This window comes from Chinchilla lanigera, unplaced genomic scaffold (genome assembly GCF_000276665.1).
Source record: "Chinchilla lanigera isolate Chin_1 unplaced genomic scaffold, ChiLan1.0 scaffold00040, whole genome shotgun sequence".
NCBI lineage: Eukaryota > Metazoa > Chordata > Mammalia > Rodentia > Chinchillidae > Chinchilla > Chinchilla lanigera.
The window spans coordinates 5,800,267-5,820,842 of record NW_004955441.1 but is presented as its reverse complement, the minus strand read 5'-3'; the positions used below and the strand labels follow the sequence as shown (position 1 = coordinate 5,820,842).

The following is a 20,576-nucleotide window of genomic DNA, read 5'->3' as shown; positions in this document are numbered from 1 at the left end:
GGATCAGATTAGAAGACGCAGACACAACTATAGATACACTCAGCCACCTTATCTTTGACAAAGGGGCCAAACACGTTCACTGGAAGAAAGATAGCCTCTTTAATAAATGGTGTTGGAAAAACAGGCTCTCTACATGCCAAAGACTAAAACTAGACCCATGTCTATTACCATGCACTAAAATCAAAATGGATCAAAGATCTAAATATTAAAATAGAAACAATAAATCTACTGGAAGAGAAAGTAGGTAAAGATGTTGAAGACAGAGGTGTAGGCAGAAACCTAACGAAACCCAAACTGCATGGGAAATACGTCAAAGAATCAATAACTAAGATCTCATCTAATTAAAAAGTTCTTGCTCATCAAAAGAAGTCACCAAATTTCCCACAAATTGGGAAAAAATTTTATCTAACTATCCCTCAGACAAAGGACTTATATCTAGAACATATAAAGAACTGAAAAAAATCAGACTCACTAAATTCAAAACCCAATCCAAAAATGGGCATCTGAGATGAATACATACTTCTCAGATGAAGAAATACAAATGGCAAATAAATGTATGAAAAATTGTTCAGCATCACAACAGGTCACTTGAGAGATGCAAATTAAAACAACTCTGAGATTCCATCTCACCCCAGAAAGAATGGCTATATGATCAATAAATCAACCAATTACAAATGCTGGAGGGACTGTGGGGAAAAAGGAACCCTTCTCCACTGTTGGTGGGACTGTAGACTAATACAACTAGTGTGGAAATCTGTGTGGAGATTCCTCAAAAAAATTCGGGTCAGAGGGCTGAGGGTTTAGCTCTGCAGCACAGTGCCTGCCTGGCAAGGGCAATGTCATGAGTTCGATTCCCGGTACCAGAAAAAAAACCCAAACCACCCCCCCAAAAAATTAGGGTCAGAGGTCCCATTTGACTCAATTATTCCCCTTCTGGGTATTTTCCAGAAGAATTAAAAAGATCATAACAAAGTGATATATGTGCACCCAAGTTTATAGCAGCAGAATTTGTCAAAGCTAAACCTTGGAAACAACCCAAACACCCATCAACTGAGGAATGGATAAAAAAAGATGTGGTATTTTTATACAATAGAGTGCTACTTCACTATAAAGAAGAATAAATTTGAGATTTTTACAGGTAAATGGATGCAACTTGAGACAATACTCATAAGTGAAATAAATCAGACTCAAATGTGTAAACATTATATTGTCTCTCTACTGTAAGAAGTTATAAGACTAAATAAGATCCAAAATGTACAATACATATTGGGAAGGTGGAAGGAACTGTTCAAAACGAAAGAGAAACTGGGTAAAGGAGAAAAGAAGGAAGGGAAACACACACAAACACACACGCACACACACACACACACACACACACGATAGTTAAGATAGTTACACTATTAATTTCTAATAGTTCATTGAAAAGAAAGTTTCTGCTTGTATTGTTTTGTAACAAAAAAATGCCTCCCCCCAGCCAGTACACTTCAGTTTCTTAGTTGCTCAGGTAATAGTTACTGTTCCACTTCTAGTTGCTCCTGCCTTTTAGAAATAGCTAGTCACTGTGATGCACATTGTATATACCAATCCCCAATTGACAAGCCATTCTGCCTCTGCCCTATCTGCTTGCTTATCCCATAAAAGCCCTAGACCACCAGTGATCGGGGCCTGATGTTTTGGGAATGATCAGTGCCTGTCAACAGAAAATAAATCTGCCTCCAAATCCTGGGGGTCCTCTTGGTGTTTCTGCTTGCCGTTGCCGTTTGCAAAAATTGCCACTGCAATTTTTCATGCCTATGTCTTGTAATCTGAGCAACTACTTTGAAGATAACAATACTCAATGTATTAACCATGGTTATTCCCCCACTATCTTGTTTTGAAATTTTGTATCATTGTTTTTGTTACTTTATTCTCTTAAAAATAAAATTTTAAAAAAACAAACTATTATCCGGCTCTTCTATTATCCGGCTCTTCTATTATCCGGGTTCTATTATCCAGTAATTATCCGGCTCTTCTATTCTTTTTTGGGATTTATGTAGAGGAAAAATAACCACTTTTGTTATTCAACTGCTAATTATTTTCTGAAACCCTGGATATAACTACAGTTTTTGACTTTAATTTTTATCCCTTTTATGGGAAGTGAGCACAACTGTGTAAAAAAAAAAAAACAAAAAACAGATCTAACATTTAAAAACTAAGAGGCTAGTAGAAAGAGAAAAAAATAAGACTGGAATCTAGATCTTCCAATAAGATTCCATCAGAAATCTGGAAGCCAGACTAGCTAACATGTCTATGCCTAGAAGCTGAGATTTAGCTGAGTCCAAACGTATACTGTCTTTTGGGGGGTAGGGTTACTTTACTTATGTGTATTTTTCTGTAGCCTGGCAAATATTTAATTTTAGAAAATAAAAATGAAAAACACCATCTTCCATTTTCTTAAAGATTTTTTTGTGCTTAGTCAAAGAACTAGGAAAGTAAACTTTTTATCTGCCAATCAAAGTTGTGGACAGCATGCTTCCTGCTCCACTGTTAGAAGAGTTAATGTCTGGAACTGGATAGGGTAGTGGTAGAAACCTAGACAACAATCGTGCAAAAGCAACTACAGACCATGGCCTCCTTCCATTCCTATGGAATCACCACTGTGCTGAGTTGATGAGAGATTCACTCAAAAATTACGGAGCAGGAGGTGCTCATGTTCTGGCTGAGACCAATGATGAAACGACTGATCACTGAGATTATCTTTCAGCCACATGGGTTGATATTTTGTTCACTTTTCTTCTCTTTACTTTTCCTTCCTTCTTTCATTCTTCCCTCCTTCTTTTCTTTCCCTGCTTCTGTCCTTCCCTCCTTCCCTGTCTCTTTCTCTCTTTTTCCTTATTTTATCTGTTTTCATCCCTGAACCCTCTCCTAATTTCCTTCACTCCTGTTTTCTTTCCTCTCCTATCCTACCCTCTTCTGTGAAAAGAAAAAGAAAGCAAAGAAAGGAGAAAGAAGGGAAAGAAAGAATAGAAAGGGTAGCAGCTTGAGAAAAGAATGGCCTCAGTGGGAAAGGAGGTGAGGAAAATGGGCATAGACTCAAGGAAATGGAAAATAGAAGAGAAGAAAGAGGGAAGGAAGAACAAAGAAAAGAAAAAAGAGGAAGAAAATCAAGGCAAAAGGAAGAAGCAAAAAAGGAGGGTTGTTTTTTTGGGGGAAAACAATTACAGAATTGTACCATTTTCTGAATTTATGTAGCATGTGAAACCTCTAGTGGATGGGTCCTTCTACCAGGAACAGAGTAACACTAAGGAAATGATGATTTTACTGTTGATGTTGTTGTTGTTTTGAGACAGGGTCTTACTGTGTAGCCCAGGCTGGCCTCGAACTCACAGCAATCCTCCAGCCTCAGCCTCCCATGTGCTGGGATTACGGTCCTGCACCACCCCGACCGACCATGATGATGTTTCTAGATCATATTCAAAAGGAATTGAAGGAATCTTACAATAGAAGACACAGACCCATTAGTACCATTCAAAGACTAAAGGGAGCAAAGATGGTAAGTATCATAACAGAGATGCCGAGGAAAACCACTGACACTGAGAGAGCATAAGGTTTGTCTTAGCCCTGAACTCTAAAATGGTGTATCAAATGGAAGGTAGTAATTAAAGTGTGTTGATCCTAGGTTTTTTCACTGTCCTTTCACATAAGAAGCTCTCCATAGAAGTTGAGAGGAGCAGGTAAGAGCAATTTTGATATCATTAGGCACATACAGAAGAGTTGCAAGGATATTGCGAAGAACATCATATCACAGTTGTGTTATCACTGTCTCCCTCTCCTTCCCCTTGTCCCCATCCTTCTTGACTTTTCCTTAAGTCATTTAAGAGTAACTTGCAGACATCAATGGCCATTTGCTTTTGAATAGTTAGGGAAGCATTTTGGTAGGAAGTTAGAATAATAGAGTGAGGCTCTGTAGCTTTTGCTAAAATCAGACGTTGTTAGGAAAGCCAAGTTGGAAGGGGAGAGGGTAAAGAAATGTATTCTAACCTGCATTGTTTTAGCAAGTGACTTTTTTATTAGATTTACTTTAGGTCAATACAAATAGCAGACTTTTCTAAAGCAGCTTCTACTTACACTTTAGGTAAGATTAAGGAATGGTCAATTGTCTAGATTGAATAATACCATAGGAAGTGGGGATCGCTTTGATAGCTAACACTTCTGGTCACCACTCCTTCTTCATCCAAGAAACCTCAGGAGTGCCACAGCCTAATACAAAGATGATGAATCCAGAGAATGCTTATTAGCAGGTATAACGCTTTGTTAACTCTAAACCCACTTTTCAAAACTTTACATTTTAATCATTTTAATATGGTATCTCTGAAACACAGATGTATTTTACAGTGGTATAATTATAATAGGAAGCTCCTACCCTCACCCCTTAGTGCATAAAATGGTTCATCTTTAAAATTATGACTTGAGAACACACATATATATATATATATACACATTTCTGTGTTTCTCAGCCCTGTGTCTTCCAGGAGGAAGCAGAAACAGTTTGTGTGAGGCACAGAGGTTTTTTTTTGTTTTTTTTTTTTTAAGAGTTTCCCAAACTCTTTGAAGCTTTATTTATTTATTTATTTATTGGTACCGGGAATCGAACTCAGGACCTTGCACTTGCCAGGCAGGCGCTTGTGCTGCTGAGCTATATCCCCAGCCCTAGGCACAGAGTTTTGATATCAGTTCCTAAGAATCCTCTCAATTTGCAACACATGACGTGCAGCGCCCTCCTTCTGCCACTACCTCAGTCATCTTGGACACTTGGTGTGTCTTCTATTTCCCTTCCTCCTACCGACCAGCATGTGCTTGGTTCCTGCCCTGCCCGGCTCGATGGCGAAGGCTTGTCAGATGTGGCTATTTCTCTTCTGCGCTCCTCTCACTGCACATTTGTGTGTTTGTTGGAGACAGGGGTTGGAGGAGCAGAGTGCTCACCCATAATATCAGCATAGCGGTCATGCTAGAGAGAAGGGCCCCAAAGAAAGTGGACTTCAATCCTGGTAGCTTTCTTGGCAATTGGCTCCAGGAAAATGCACTTATCTGCTGATTTTTAAAATAATAACAGTGATGATGGTGATGATGATGATGATGATGGGTTTTCCTCTAGCCAAAGAGAATAACGAGCAGGAACACATACCTGGTGTAGGCAGTGGTGTTTCACTGGGTTCCTACCATGTTTCATCTATCTCTTTTCTGATGGCAGAACAGTGCTTAACCACTGGGTGGAACCCAATGCCACTCTGGTCCACCATAGTGCTTCTAGGACCTTGGAAGACAGAGGTGCTTGCTCACTGAAGGCGCCCCATGGCCTGCTTCCCCCCGCACATGGAGATGTGGCAGAGCAAAGCCCAAGCAGAGACAAGCAGAAGCAGAGACGAGGTAGAGCCTGGATCCTTCCATACTGTAAGGTGCCACAGTTATTCTTCTCTGCCACATGAGCTAGCACATTCCTGTCCTGCTTAAATGAGCTTAAACTGCTCCTTGGAATCAATGCAGCATAAGGTATTTAAAACCTCTACTTTAAACTCTCCTCTAGCTTAACTGTTCCTTTTGAAAATTGTTTGCAGCCCATAATTCAAGTTTGAGTTTGGGAAGTGAAATCCCCATATTGTGTGCTGCTGACTGAAAGGAAATCCTTGGGTCTTACGTCCCTGCTTTTGTTGAAAAGTTGTAAAGATTATTAATAAGACTGATGTGGATTCTCATTTTAGGCAGAGCCCCATCTTGAGCTGGATCAGGGGCACAAATAGGCTGCTTTGGATTTATCCAAAGTCTTCATCAGCTTCCAAGGAAGCCTTCCCATGAGTTTTGCACTATAAATCCTGGAAGAACCCGAAGCCTGAGGATTCTGAAGCTGCACCACTGTCGGTGGCTTTGGTTTGCCATATTTAATGAGGGCCTATCATTCTGACAGCATTTGCCAAACTGGTTTGAGGCATGTCCTAGAACAAGAGTTGAGCCCAAGGACATTCCTTAGCTATTAGCTGTGGCAGGAAGGCATGCATCTAGTTGATCTGAAAACTGGAGGAGTTGAACAGAAGGTTTTAGGAACAATCTTGCTTTATATTTTTAAAAATTTATTTTAAAAATAAAAGAAGGAGAATACTAACAAACAGACATTTATGTACAAAATAGCATAAGAACAATACAAGCAATACTGAATTACAGACAAAGTAGTAGGGAATTAACAATGCTTGTGTTACATACTGATATCTTCAAAGTTTGCTTTATATTTTTAAAAATAGAAACTTACTTGGTATGTAGGCAACTTCCATCTGCCCTCATCCTTGCAGAGATACTATGATAAAGGCTTTCAGGAATGCTGACAGTTCAGAATTGGCGTCAGCCCACTGATAACTTCCAGCCATTAAAAGCAAGTGAGAGATTGATGCATGCAGCAGTTCTGAATTATTAAGTAAGAGTCTTGCTAAAGTTGAGCATTATAAGATTGCCACGAAACTCATTCCAAAGGATATTGCTATGGTTTGAATATGTCCTCCAAAAATTCATGTGTTGGGACTTTAATTCCTCAGTGCACTATCGGGAGGTAGAGTTTCTGGGTGCCTTTCTCAGGTAAGCAAGTTCTACTCTAGTGGGAGCCTCCTCTGTCCTCAGGTGCCTGCTTCCCTCCCGTTTCCTGCTGAGATGTGGGATGGTGCTCGTTCCTCACTGTGCAGAAATTGGCACCATGCTCTTAAACTAACCAACCTGCAGAACTATGAGCAAAAATAAACCTCTCTAAATACCCAGGCTCGAGTGTTTTGTTACAGCAACAGAAAAGCGATTCAAACAGACAGGTAGCTAACAGGGCTCAGAAAGTCATGCTTATCGCAGACTAATACAGTTGCCCCCAAGTCACCTCATCACCAGTCTGAGGATGGCGCCTCGGTGTGTGAAATCCCTCCCAGTGAATCCCTCCTTCGCTGTAAAAGTACCGAAGATTTTTACAAACAACACATTTTCTCAGCAGCTAGGTTTTTATCCTAAGAAGTCAGAGTCTCTCAAACACTCCTTTGTTTCCTCCTAATGTAATCAGTTATTGCAACCTCAGCCAAGAGCCTCAGTGTGCAGGCCTCCCACACAACCAATTTTATTGCAGAGGAAGCACACCGTTTCTTTTCATGATCCTCAGAATCCTGTTATGAAGACAAGAGCAATGAACTTTTTCTAGCTGATTTTTAAAAGGAGCATAAGAAAGAAGGCATCTGAGGCACTTATCTGAGATTTTCTTCTGTGTAAACCTAAAGTAGGACTCTGTAGCTTCAAATCTCCTCTTCACCTCTTGGCAGCTGTGGATAAGTCACACAGCCTTTCTGAACCCGTGTCCTTATCTGCAAAAGCCGCACTACAACAGGATTTACAGGGCGGGCAGTGCTCAAAGCAGTAGTTTGATCCGGGGTAAATGTACATTTACACCCAATGACCCTGAGGTCAGGAGATGCAATTCCTACTTGATTAACTAGACACATCCGGCCTCTTTCCCCAGCCTCCCGGAGATCTGTTCTCTCGGGTGCCTTTGAGTCTTTAGGGAAAGGTGCAGTCACTTCCCGGACTCAGGGCCTCTGACATCCCTTTAGAAGGAAGTGCCCTCACTGCGCGCACTAGCGCGGTGGTCGGAAACTGAGCTGAGTTCCCGAAGGCGGCAACGCGCGCCCCACGCCGGCCTGCTGGTGGCAGCTCTGGACTCCTCTCGCCGGAGCCGGCGGGCGCGGCAGTGCGTGCGCAGCAGAGGGTGGTGGCGGCAGGCACCCCGCCCTGGGCTGCAGCCCCGGCGTGTCAGGTGCCGTGAGAAGCGCGGGAGGGGCAGCCGCGAGCCGCGTCCAGGGAGATGACTGCAGCCGACTTCCCAGAAGCTGCGCACGCAAGGCACAGCTCCGCACGCAAAGGGGAGGAGACAGCAAAACTTTTCAACCCGGCTGCGCTCGCCGGCGCGTGGGGAGCTGCCTCCTCCCATTCACGCCCCCCGCGCCCGTCGCGGGCCCCAGGGACCCTGGCGCGCCCTGCCTGTCGGCTCCCCCGCCTCGGGGGTCCGCTCCGCGCTGCTTCTCGCTGGGCGCCGACCGCCTGGATGCCCGCGGGCGGCGCCACCTGGACTCGGTTCCCCGCGGGAAACCTCCGGCCCGCCGCGCCCCGCGAGTGCGGAGTGCAGGCCTTTGTGCGCCCAGGGATAGTCCGGGCCGGGGGAGCCGCTTTTTTCAGGGTTTCCTGATTGCGCCCAAGAACTGCAAAGCGAACTTTTTCATGTCCAAGGCCACAAGGGTGGGTCCAGCTTGTTTGGGAGAATTTAAAATCTAAGCAATGAGGCAGACTGCGACTATAACCCGAGCATCCCCCGTTTCCAACTGGACAAGTTTCCCTTCCCCGCTCCAGTGCCAAAGGCGCAGGAACGGATTTTGCTTGGGAAATGAAACCCAAGTCCCGGACACGAGAAAGAGGTCGCGCTCCGGGGCGTGAGGCGCGCTGAGACCCAGAGCAGAAGCAGGGGCCTTGGCTGGGTTGACTGTGACTAACTAAGAGCCGTGATCCCGCAAACTTTACTCCGCCGCTCCCGCATAAGTTGCCGGCTGCGGCTCGCGGACCAGGCGCATCCGTGGGAGGGGGAGTCCCAGCCCCGCCCCCCATAAGTCCCGCCCCGCCAGGTCCCGCTTCCTCGGCTCCTGCCCGGTCCTTAAAACCGGGAGAAGTGGGTGATGCGTGTTGTCTCCGGAGTGGGCGCAAACCCCAGCCGTGAGAGCCGCCTAGAGGGTATGAAGGCTGGGAACTGACTGCATGCATCGACCCCGCGCCTTCATCCCAACGCCTGGAGAAAACCTTGGCTTTGCCAGAGCTCCTGATACCACCGGGCTCAGCAAAGGAGATACCTTTCTCCGTTCCCCTCCCAATCCAAGCACTCTTGGTTCTGACGACGCCAAGAGACTTGAGTGGGTGCTACAGCCCCCAAGAGCGGGCAGCAGGTGTTCAGGGAGGGCCGCCAGGTTCCTGACGACCTTCGGGTCCAGCACAGGTCCCGACCCCTCCTCGGAGCCCGCTGTCCCGCGCCGCTGGAGACCGTGCTTCTCCACAGGTCAGTCTGTCCGCAGGGCCGCCCTCCAGCCCCCGTTCAGCTGGGTTCCTGCAGGTCAGGTGCGGGGCGGCGGGCACTTTAAAGGAAACCAAGAGCCACTGCCTAGGTGCCGGCGGTGTCGTCTCTGCATCACCGGACCGTTATGGGCTGGAGGTGCAGAGGCTGTGATGAGTCACGGAGACAGAAGCACGCCCTTCCCTTCTGCCCACAGAGCTTGGGTGGGTAGGGGTGTCTTCCTTCCCTTCTGCAGAGAGCCACCCTGACCAGGCCCATGCAAGCCTCCTGCCCACCCGCGGGCACAGCCGCTGGGGTCTGGGCGTGGGGCGCGCACTCTTTCTCAGCACACCTCAGTGTTCCGCCTCTGCCTTTCTGTCCCCAGCATGGCCCTCAGCGCGGACGATCCGCTGCAGCCGAGCCTGCTGTCCACCCAGCAGACCACGCTCCTGCTGCTGCTCTCGGTGCTGGCCGCCGTGCACGTGGGTCAGTGGCTGCTGAGGCAGCGGCGGCAGCCCTGGTCCTCGCCCCCAGGCCCTTTCCCGTGGCCGCTGATCGGAAACGTGTCCGAGGTGGGCCGGGCGTCTCACCTGTCCTTCGCACGCCTGGCGCAACGCTACGGCGACGTCTTCCAGATCCGCCTGGGCAACTGTCCCGTGGTGGTGCTGAACGGAGAGAGCGCCATCCACCAGGCCCTGGTGCAGCAGGGCGCCGCCTTCGCTGACCGGCCGCGCTTCGCGTCCTTCCGCGTGGTGTCTGGTGGCCGCAGCGTGGCTTTCAGCCCCTACTCGGAGGACTGGAAGGCGCAGCGGCGCGCGGCGTTCAGCATCATGCGCGCCTTCTCCACGCGCCAGCCGCGCAGCCGCCGCATCCTTGAGGGCCACGTGCTGGGCGAGGCGCGAGAGCTGGTGGCGGTTCTCGCGCGCGGCAGCGCGGGCGGAGCCGGCCTCGACCCGACGCAGCCGATCATCGTGGCGGTGGCCAACGTGATGAGCGCGGTGTGCTTCGGCTGCCGCTACCACCACGACGACGCCGAGTTCCTGGAGCTGCTGAGCCACAACGAGGAGTTCGGGCGCACGGTGGGCGCGGGCAGCTTGGTGGACGTGATGCCCTGGCTGCAGCTCTTCCCCAACCCGGTGCGCACCACCTTCCGCCAGTTCCAGCAGCTCAACCGCAATTTCAGCAACTTCGTCTTTGACAAGTTTCGGGGGCACTGCGAAAGCCTGCGACCTGGGGCCGCCCCGCGCGACATGATGGACGCCTTCATCCTCTCCAGCGAAAGGAAGGCCGCCGAGGGCTCCAGCGAGGTCGGGGCGCGGCTGGACATGGAGAACGTGCCGGGCACCATCACCGATATTTTCGGCGCCAGCCAGGACACCCTCTCCACCGCGCTGTTGTGGCTGCTCATCCTTTTCACCAGGTAAAGCCTCTGGAAGGCGTGGGGTGGGCTTTCTCTCCCCCGAGGGTGTGGGGTGTGGGGTGTGGGGTGGGGGGACGGAGTGGGGCTGGCGGATGCTGCGGTCACAAGCAGAGCGCGGAGTTTGAGGCTTCTCCCCGGGACCCCACCCCTCCAAACTGATTCAGCGACCCTAAAGCGACGCCCAGTCAGGGACAGTACAGGTGGAGACTCGCCCGCGCGCCGCACCTGGAGCTGCCGGGATCTCCCCGCACCTCGGATCTTGTTTCCTGCTCTCTCCCGCTTGCGAGCGGGACGCGTTTGTGAGACCGCCGCCTCCCCACCACCACAACCGCAAAACATGATTTTCATAACGCCGGCAGATCAGTTCTCACATCCGACTCGCTAGCGCAATAGAAGCACAGTTCGGAAGGGTTCCAGTAGGAAGAGAAAGGCAGTAAATACGTTAAATAAACACGGCCCAGTAATCCGCACGGATCAGAGGGCACCCAGCTGCCACCGAGAATCAGGGATGGGTTCCAGGGCAAGGGAAACCCGCGGAGGCCGGTTGCGAAGCTAACACGCTCGGGGGCTTTCGGAGGAGGCCAGAAACCAGCAAGCAGGTTTGGGTTCATAAAACCGCTTCTAGGAAGGACCGAAGTTATTAGGTAAAAGAACAGCGGGAGAGGTCCCTTTTGAGGAGTGCGAATGACATCCGGAGTGGAGAGTGCAGGGTAGCTGGGAGGCGCCTATGGCCTCCCTGACTTCTGCGCGGGGTTCTGCAGGCGCCCACTGCCTGCTCCAACACGAGACGATGAAACAGGCCCCTGTGTCAGGTTGCCAGACTAAGCAAAGAAAAAATAAATTCTACATGGGATATGCTTGTCCTCAAAGATGCTATTGCTTACCTGAAATTCAGGTTTGATCAGGCTACTTGTGTTTTATCTAGAATCCCTACCCTCGGGATAAACGCATTCAAGGCAAATCGCAGTTGCCTACCACACCAGAAATCCTGGTTGTGGCATTAAATTTCTCAGAGCTCAGTCAGGCAGTCTGGATGCTGAATGTCCTGGTGACCCTGGATTTGGAAGACAGAGGTGCCTTCTTATGGGTACTCACTACATTCTAGATTTCCTTACGTTTTGTACAGGTATCCTAATAAATTAAACACTTTTGTATATTAAACAATAGCTTTTCGGTTTTAAAATCATGAAACACATATTGGGAGGTGGGGAAGGGAGAAATAAAGAGAAGTCAACCATAGTTCAGGAAAAAGGTCTCCCCAGAACGGGTCTTACTCATGCCTACAGAAGCATCTTATCTATGGAAACAGGCTATTTTTAAAATTTATTTCTATTAGAATGGAACCGTAAAAAGTTTTTCTTATATTCAATTGGACAGCAAAAGGAAATAAAACAATTTTGGGGTTACATTCAATTAAAGCTGGTACATACTTTCTGCTTCTTTGTAGTGAAAAGACAATCTGGTAGATATTAGTAAATTATAGTACCTGCTTCTGGATGTAAGTTTCATTGAAACAGCCCCGTCTGTTCATTTATGCATTGGCTGTGGCTGCCGTCACATTACAACATAAGACAGAACTGAACAGTTTACGCAGTGAGAATTTGGTCCACAAAGTCTGAAGTATTTATTACTTGGAACTTTGTGAAAAAAGTTGGCAGACCTCTGAAATTTGATGTTGAAGTGATTTTAAAAGTCACCCATAATTTCACCACATCCACGCTTACATTTTTTTCTGAGTTACATCAGTTGTTATGTGGGTTTTTTGTTGTTGTTATTTGGACTTTTGCTTATTGTAGTGGACATTTTCCCCTAACATTTATTTTAGTAATTTTTGATGGCTACAAATCATGTTGCTGTAATAACACACAGATGATTAATATCACTTCTTGAGTTTAACATTCATCATTTACTTTGCATTTTATTTATTTTTTATTTTTTTATTTTTTGGTTTTTTTCCGGTACTGGGAACTGAACTCACGACCTTGCGCTTGCCAGGCAGGCGCTTTTGCCGCTGAGCTAAATCCCCAGCCCCTACTTTGCATTTTAAATTTTAGCTATTGCTGTATTTGTATACAACTGTACCTTTTAATTACTTTCTGAAAATACATTTATAAGAGTGGATTATTGTGTTTAAAATGAGGAAGAGGAGGGGGCAACCTTGCTTTGTACTAAGATTTTGTTTTCCAAAAGAATTGTACCATTTTCTATCTGCAGTAGCACATAAGTACTGCAGTCTGTACCACAATCTTACAAACACTGAGAACTTGCTCTTAAGTTTAGGAAAGGCATAGTTTTATCTATTCTAATTCCAACAATCTTTTGTAAGATCAGGACAAGAAGTCCTTCGAAATGAGAGGAAGAAAAACATCCGCTTTCAGGGCTGCATTGTAACTTGTTTGGGTCTTGGATGCTTTTGCCATTGTAGACTATTCACTCTGTAAAAATTTAAAAATTATATTTTATGACTACATAGATATAAAAATGTATCAAAATTACATATTCAAACATTTTCTTCTCCCTAAAGATTATTTTTTAGGTCTGAAGATTTTAAGACGTGAAAACATTTTTGTGGGCCCTTAAAAAGTATTGTGGGCCCAGCAGTGCTGGAAGCCTGGTGGATCAGTTGGCTTGGCCAATATTGTGCATTTTTATACTGGGAAAACTTAAGAAGTTTTTGAGCTACTACGAGAGAGAGAGAGAGACAGAAAGAGAGAGCTTTAGCCATGTGAGGCTTACTATAGAAAATGTAATTGTTAAAGTACATCTTATAATTTAGAGAGAAATTAACAGCTGTTTTAGTTCTCCCCTCTAAAATATGAATTTAGTCACTTACCTGGACAGGATATTTAGAAAAAGGTGGAATTAAAATGAATTATAATGTGTTTCTAGGTGAAAAAGGAGTTAATTTTGTTCACTGATGTTTTTCTCCCTTTACAATTAAAAACCGAACAGATATCCCGACGTGCAGGCTCGAGTGCAGGCTGAATTGGATCAGGTTGTGGGAAGGGACCGTCTTCCCTGTATGAGTGACCAACCCAACCTGCCGTACGTCATGGCCTTTCTTTATGAAACCATGCGATTCTCCAGCTTTGTACCTGTTACTATTCCTCATGCGACTACTGACAATGCCTTTGTCTTGGGCTACTACATCCCTAAGAACACGGTGATTTTTGTTAACCAGTGGTCTGTGAATCATGACCCAGTGAAGTGGCCTAACCCAGAGGACTTCGATCCAGCCCGATTCTTGGACAAGGATGGCTTCATCAACAAGGACCTGGCAAGTAGCGTGATGATTTTTTCAGTGGGCAAACGGCGGTGCATTGGGGAAGAGCTGTCCAAGATGCTGATGTTTCTCTTCATTTCCATCCTAGCTCATCAGTGCAATTTCAAGGTCAGCCAAAATGAGCCCTCAAAAATGAGTTTCAGTTACGGCCTGACCATTAAGCCCAAGTCCTTTAAAATCCATGTTTCTCTCAGAGAGTCCATGGAGCTCCTTGATAATGCTGTCCAAAAGTTGCAAGACGAGGAAGCTTGCCAGTGAGAAGCCAGAGGCAAGCTGATGTTTTAGAAGTGTTTCAGTCTTGGAGAATAGGAAGGAAAACTCAGAATTTGTTTTAGTTCCTCTTAGGTGCCACTAATCAGCCTCTATGGTGGGCATAAATTAAGTGGCTTACAGATGAGGTGTGTTTCACACTGAATAGCTCCTCATAAGCCCTGGACTCTGCAGGAGCTTTGGAAGATTTTTTGAGTCAAATAATTTGAGGGCCCATGGAATTTTTATATATTACTAGATCCTGGTAATAATTTCTTAAGAGGCATTCTTTGGAATTAAACCCTACCACCACCACACACATGCACATACAGGTAGCTAATGAAGGAGTATTTCAGTAACTGTCTTTTTAGGTGGAGCCAAGATTGAGTGTGCATGTGCAGAAATATACTCCACAAAAAATTGTACTAAGCAGTGTTTCAGAAAATAATGAAGATGCAAAGGCAAATAATTTCAATGTAAGACATGATTGGGAGTGACAAAGGAAAAGGATAGAGACCAAAAATTACCTTCCCACCTTTTCGGTAAAACAGCTTCGCTAGATTGTAGCTATTTGGGTGGACTTTCTTTTTGTCTACTGATGTGCTTTCCCTACTTTAGCATGAATCAAAAAGTCAGCTGTTCAAAAGGAAATTAACAGTCCGTATAATAATTGTGAGTTTCAGACATGTATTATGAATTTTAAAGTGCCAATTCAATTATCGTAGTGAGTTTCAGAGATTTATCATGAATTTTAAAGTGACCATTGTGAAACTAAAATTCCAAGCTGAAACTGTACTTCTCTTGATTGCCAAACTATAGTATTTCAATTATGAGGGCAAAAAAATTTGCCAGTCCAGCTCTTGATATGTGATTATGTGTACTCATTACAGTAAGTTTCATGGGCTAAAAAAACTTATGTCACCAAATAGTATTAAGTATGTGTATTATATACATATTTGTTATATAATGCAGTGTGTTACTATCAATTATTTTCACTAGGAAAAGCTTCAATAATATATGTCTTGCATACCATTGTACATAAAAAAGTAGAGCCAGTCCAGTGACATGTGGTCCAAGTACATGAAATGAACCACCTAATTTTGACATCATGAAAACCAAGGCAAAGCAAAAGATCTTTCCTTATCCAAGTTTTGCAATGGACAAATCTCAAAATTATGTCAGTTAAATGTTCATATTTGTTATTTAAATTAAAATTATATTTATAATACAAGTTCTTCTTTGGCAATTGGCCCGATCAATGTGTTAAAATTCCAAACTCTTGCATGTGTAAATTTAAATTTAATTTAAAATCCAATCTGATTATTGAGTGCCAGTTGAAGCCAGCGGAAATCTAACTAATGTCCTGTAGAAGGCAAGACAGCTAACCAGGGCAATAGTGAAAAATGCCACGTATGATCTGGCTTTTCTCTTCACTGAGTAATGGCAGGGGGAGTGGACTCCCATTATAGCTGGCTGGTTTCTCTTTTAAATGATTAACAAAAGTTCAGCATTAATGTCTGTTTTTAAATGTCAGAATCAGAACATCCTTTCGGAGGTTGTTTTATGAATGGAATTGTAAGACAGTGGACGGGTCAGATTAGGTGTTATTTGGGAGCTATTAGTTTGGTAATTCAGAAATAAAGCTGGAACAAAATGTGTGTATCTGGATTATAGAAATAACTTGAAAACCTTTCAGAGAAGTGATGGAAGAGTGCAAAAATACAAAGGGAGGTTCCATATTTTTATTTTCATTGCAACTCAGCTCCCAAAAGAAGTCCTACAGGGTCCTGAGAGCACATTGCTTGCTGTTTTATTAAGATTTTTGGAATTTTTGTATCAATATTACCAAGGAAGGAGTGTATGGTGGTTTTGTATGTGGGTGGTCAGGCAAAAGAAGGGCAGAATGAAAAGGAAGAAGGATGACTAAGTATTTTCCTACCCATTCCAAATTAATTTAACTGAAGTGCAAGATTTGAAGCATGCACATTTAGAAAAAAGTTGTTTGGTGTGCCAGTGTTGAATCTCAAGTAGATTTCTAAAAAATCCACAACATAGCAGAAGTATTTCATAGTTTGGAATACTGACTTAATAAACATTTCATCTAATTTTATTTTTTAATATTTCATAGTTTTACCTTTTGAATATGAAAAATTATGCCAATATTTTAAAGACATTAAAGTCAATGATAGAAATGAGACTTAGCCAATGCATATAAGTTTTTTAGGCACTGGCTAGTCCAAAATGTTATGGCTTACAGTGATGTTGGGCTCCTATAGCTTATTTACTCTGAAAGATCTTTGTAATAGCAAAAGTAATCATGTACCAATCTGGATGCCTCATTCATCAACAAGTTCAGAGGTGCTATAATCTGTTTTTATGTACATAGGTTTGACTATCATCTGATGTTTGAGGCAAAGAGAAAGCTGTGCTTAAATGGGAAGAAGCAGGTGGGTGCGTGGAGGTTACCTGGGTTACTGAGTATGTTTATCAGTCAAAGGAAGAAAAATAAAACCAAATATAAAAAATCCAAACGTTTAGGCTGCAGTAATTGGATTACTGGCTTAATCAGAAAAGTTTTTATTTTTCTCCCAGAGATAGACCGTATTTACTGATCACCACTAAAGTCAGAACATCTATTTCATGTTATCACAATAGTTGAAGTATATTGTTTATTATATACATCATTTATATTTTAAGGCTTTGACTGTTCAAGAAAAGTGCTTTTGTTCCAAAATAAAAAGATATCTCAGGTGTGTTTTGTGGATTATCTAAAAACTTTCATGTCCCAGAACTTAGCCTTTACCTGTGAAATGTTACTACGCCCTTTTTTATACTAGATCTATATTAGATCAAGTAGTTGCATAGCTGTATGTATTACTTTGTATGTTTTTAGCTATAACACAACTTCGTGATTAAAAAGATATACTTTAGTAGGTGGTTATAACTCAAGAATAACTATGTAACCATTTGTTATTTTTGTACTTTGTCATGTATGCTTTTAGCATGAACATAGCAGCTACATGTACATGGTTATAACCAAAATAGATTTTGAGGCTACAAAATATATGTTTGATATATCAAATTTTTAAAAAAATCTATACTTGTGTTTATATATAGTGGGACACTGTTGCCAAAATAATAAAGTCACATTTATAATTTGATGAAGTTTCATTTTACATTGCAGCAAATACAGTGTAATGCATCCATTTATTTCTACTATTACTGTGTATTCTTGAACTAAAATATTGCATCATAGCATTGATTCTCTTGTGTTTTTCAAGTGTGACTAACAGGTTTTCATGCCACTGTGTGAGATGCGTTTCTCTCAAACCCTGTTACAACCTCTGCATGTCACCCATTTTATATGTGGGGAAAAAAAGTAAAAATAAATTGTATTGTAAACCTTTTATTTAGCTGTTCTAAATTTTAAGCTCTTGGCTTCCTCTTTTTGTTGTGTAGCAGTCTTTTGGCTTGCACTTTTCTACCAGATTTCTGATCGCTATATTTTATAATTTATAAAAAGCAATAAGGGGTTAACTTTGAATGGTAAACAGCCAAGCAAAATAAGAATTAATTTGCAGATTTTGAAAGGTTGAACTGATCGTTACTTTAAGATGCTGACCTAATATTTCTGCTTCATCTGAAAAATACAGGACACATTTTTCCTGCTCAACAGCACACTAATCCTGTCTCTAAGTGTTTCACTCATTCCTTTTTTAAGGTACATGTGTCTTAATTAGGAAGTGCAGTTGCTGTCCAATAAAACAGAATGGATGAGAGAGCTGTGTATGTACTAGGTGGAAATATCTTTCTTCTGACCTTTTTACTTGGTAAATTACTTGGTGCCCCAGGACCTCCAGACTCACAGATGTTAGGGCTACGCAGTGCCACAGGCCCTTATTGGTTCCAGACTATAGCTCTTACTATTGCCAAAACAGGAAAAGAAGCAGTGGGGTAAAGGTTGTGCTCAATATCATTGATATTTTGGCTTGGGTACATTACTTTAGCAGTCAAAGGGATGGCTATGAATTACTTTTGGAGAATACTCACTTCTTTTCTAGATATACTATAGAAAGATCTTGGAAATGGTCATGCTGGTTCAATATGAGTGAAAGAACTATTCTCACGGGGAAAAGTTCCTTAAAAAAATTTAACTGGGGTCAGACTTTTGCAAAACTGTCAAGCAGTGTTGCTTTTCACCCAATTAGCCCAGTACTATATTGTGTAAGGCTGGATGCAGGCGGGAAATGAATGCAGCTTTGGACATAAGATAGATGCATAAAATAGATGTGGTCACTGGAAACTCACAGAGGTCAATACTGTAACCGCAAAGCCAGTCCACTTTTGTACACAAGTGCCACCCCTCCCACTCTCTCCATTCATTACAATGTGCTTAACGTGTACTCTGCATGTTCCAGAAAAACTTGGAAAGGTTTTTTTGGTATAAATGTGTTAATTTACATAAGTACTACACCCATCTCATCCTGTGATGCATTCTTTCCTTAGCATAATATTCTAAAGTCTCATCCCTGTATAACCTATGGTTTCTAACTGCTGCCTTGTACTGCATGATATTTATCCACCCTTTATGGATTTATCCATCCATATATACATTTTCTCTATCTACCCTCTGGGCAATAGATAGACATATGGCATCCAATTTTAGGAGATCCCAAATAATACTGCAAGGAATATCCTTCTATGTGTATGTGTTTCCTGGTGGACCTATGTAAGATTTGTAACATATGTCATACCTAGGTTTAGATCTGCTGAGTCAGCAAGTGTGAGTATGTAATTTAAATACTACAAGTATGTGCTCCAGGATGCCAAATAAGTTTATCCTCCCTTCAGCTGTGTATGAGAATTCCACTGCACCTATCTCCCCACATGGCATGACATCTTTATTTTACATATATACATCCTGTTGGTAGAAATTATATACTAAATCAATTTTTCAACCAGGCAAATAGAGAGACATCTGTGCTCATTTTTCTATACCTCTTCTAGCTGTATTTGTACTTCTATCACCTCTCTTCTTTTAGATAGTACATTTATTGAAAATCATGTACTAGGTCCCACCAATTTTGTTCCTGAATGATCTTGTGCATGTAGAAGCAAGAGTAATGAAAAGTGGAGTGAATGCTGTTGATTTGTTGTGGGACACTGGTGAGATCATGTTTACCACAACTTAATTTTTAATTGGTGCCTGTGTTACTTGGTATTCCATCACTGTCACAAAACACCCAAGAAAATCAACTTGAAAGAGGGAATATTTAATTTGGCTCACAGTTTTGGTGGTTTCAGTTTATGGTTTGTTGGCCTGTTGCTCTTGGGCCTGTGGTGAGGGAGCACATGGTGCCAGCATGTAGTGGGGAAAAGTTGCTCATCTTGTGGTGGCTGGGAAGGACAGACAAAGAGAGGGAGGGGCCAAGCTCCCAGTATCCCTTTCAAAGATACACAGTCAACAGCCTAACCACCTTCTACTAGGTTCCTCCTCCTGATGGTACCCCATCTCCCAGTAGTGTCATAGGCTCAGGACCAACCATTTAATCCATAACTCTCTGGGCACACTCCAGCTAAAAAGTACAAGAGTACCTGTAGGTCTAATCTTAATTGTTTTTCTCTGTCATATCACTGAACTTATTTGAATTTTTAAGGTTTTGGTTCACTCATTATGCATGTATGTGTACTTACATGTATCTAAGGACATATGTATAGGCCAGCGATATTTACTATTACTTTGGGGGATACAATTTATTTTAAAATCTATCTTCATTTAAAATGTACCACTGTGAAATACCTCTATAAACCTACTAGAGTGGCTAAGTTTAAAAGACGCAAGCAAACTGATAATACCAAGTGCTGAGAAGGATGTAAAGCTCCTAGAACTTTCATACATTACTGAGAAGAGTGCAGCATGGTACAGTGTGACCTCATATCTAGATTTTTATCCTCAAGAGATACAAACACATTCACATAAAAGGTAGGCACAAGTGTTTATGGCAGCTGTATTCATGATTGTCCCAAACTGGAAAAAAAACTTAGGTTTCTTTCAAAGGGCGATTGTCTAAACAGAAGATGGTACATCTACACTATGGAGTACTGCTCAGCAATAAAAGGGGGTGAACTGTGAATGCATGCAACAACATGGATGACCCTCCCACGACTTAAGTTGAGAAAAAATTCGTTTTCCAAAAGATCTATAGTTATGATGTAAATACCAGACTCAAAGAGTTAAAATTTAAGTGATGGACAACAGATCTGTGGCGTTAGCTACTGTTGCCAAGGGTTAGAGTAGAGTGAAGGATAGCGAAGTGGAATTGTTGGGGGTGGTTCCTGACTGTGGCAGTGGTTATGTGGATGTATATTTGTATGAAAACTCATAAAACTATACCAAAAATAGTATTAACATTTGGGATTAAAGTGATTAAAGTTTGGAGAAAAAGTTTAAAAGGGGGTTGGTGCAAATGAGTTTCAATGTAGCTGGACAGTTTGGCACACAGCACTGGGGCTCCTGGCAGACACAGAAACACTGAACA

General features: G+C 43.2%; 1 protein-coding gene across 2 annotated transcripts; it reads left to right on the top strand.

Annotated features, from left to right (window-relative positions):
- The first annotated feature begins 8,711 nt into the window (after positions 1-8,711).
- On the top strand, positions 8,712-17,446 carry LOC102009223 (cytochrome P450 1B1). 2 transcript variants are annotated; one of them, XM_005390882.2, is made up of 3 exons: positions 8,712-9,091; positions 9,471-10,505; positions 13,458-17,446. In XM_005390882.2, exons 2-3 carry the CDS (start codon positions 9,472-9,474, stop codon positions 14,044-14,046), a joined length of 1,623 nt encoding a protein of 540 aa, XP_005390939.1. In that variant the 5' UTR covers positions 8,712-9,091; position 9,471; the 3' UTR covers positions 14,047-17,446. The 2 variants fall into 2 exon arrangements, with proteins under 2 accessions (XP_005390939.1, XP_013372999.1); XM_013517545.1 differs by lacking the exon at positions 8,712-9,091 and having other exon boundaries at positions 9,099-10,505.
- Positions 17,447-20,576: the final 3,130 nt, after the last annotated feature.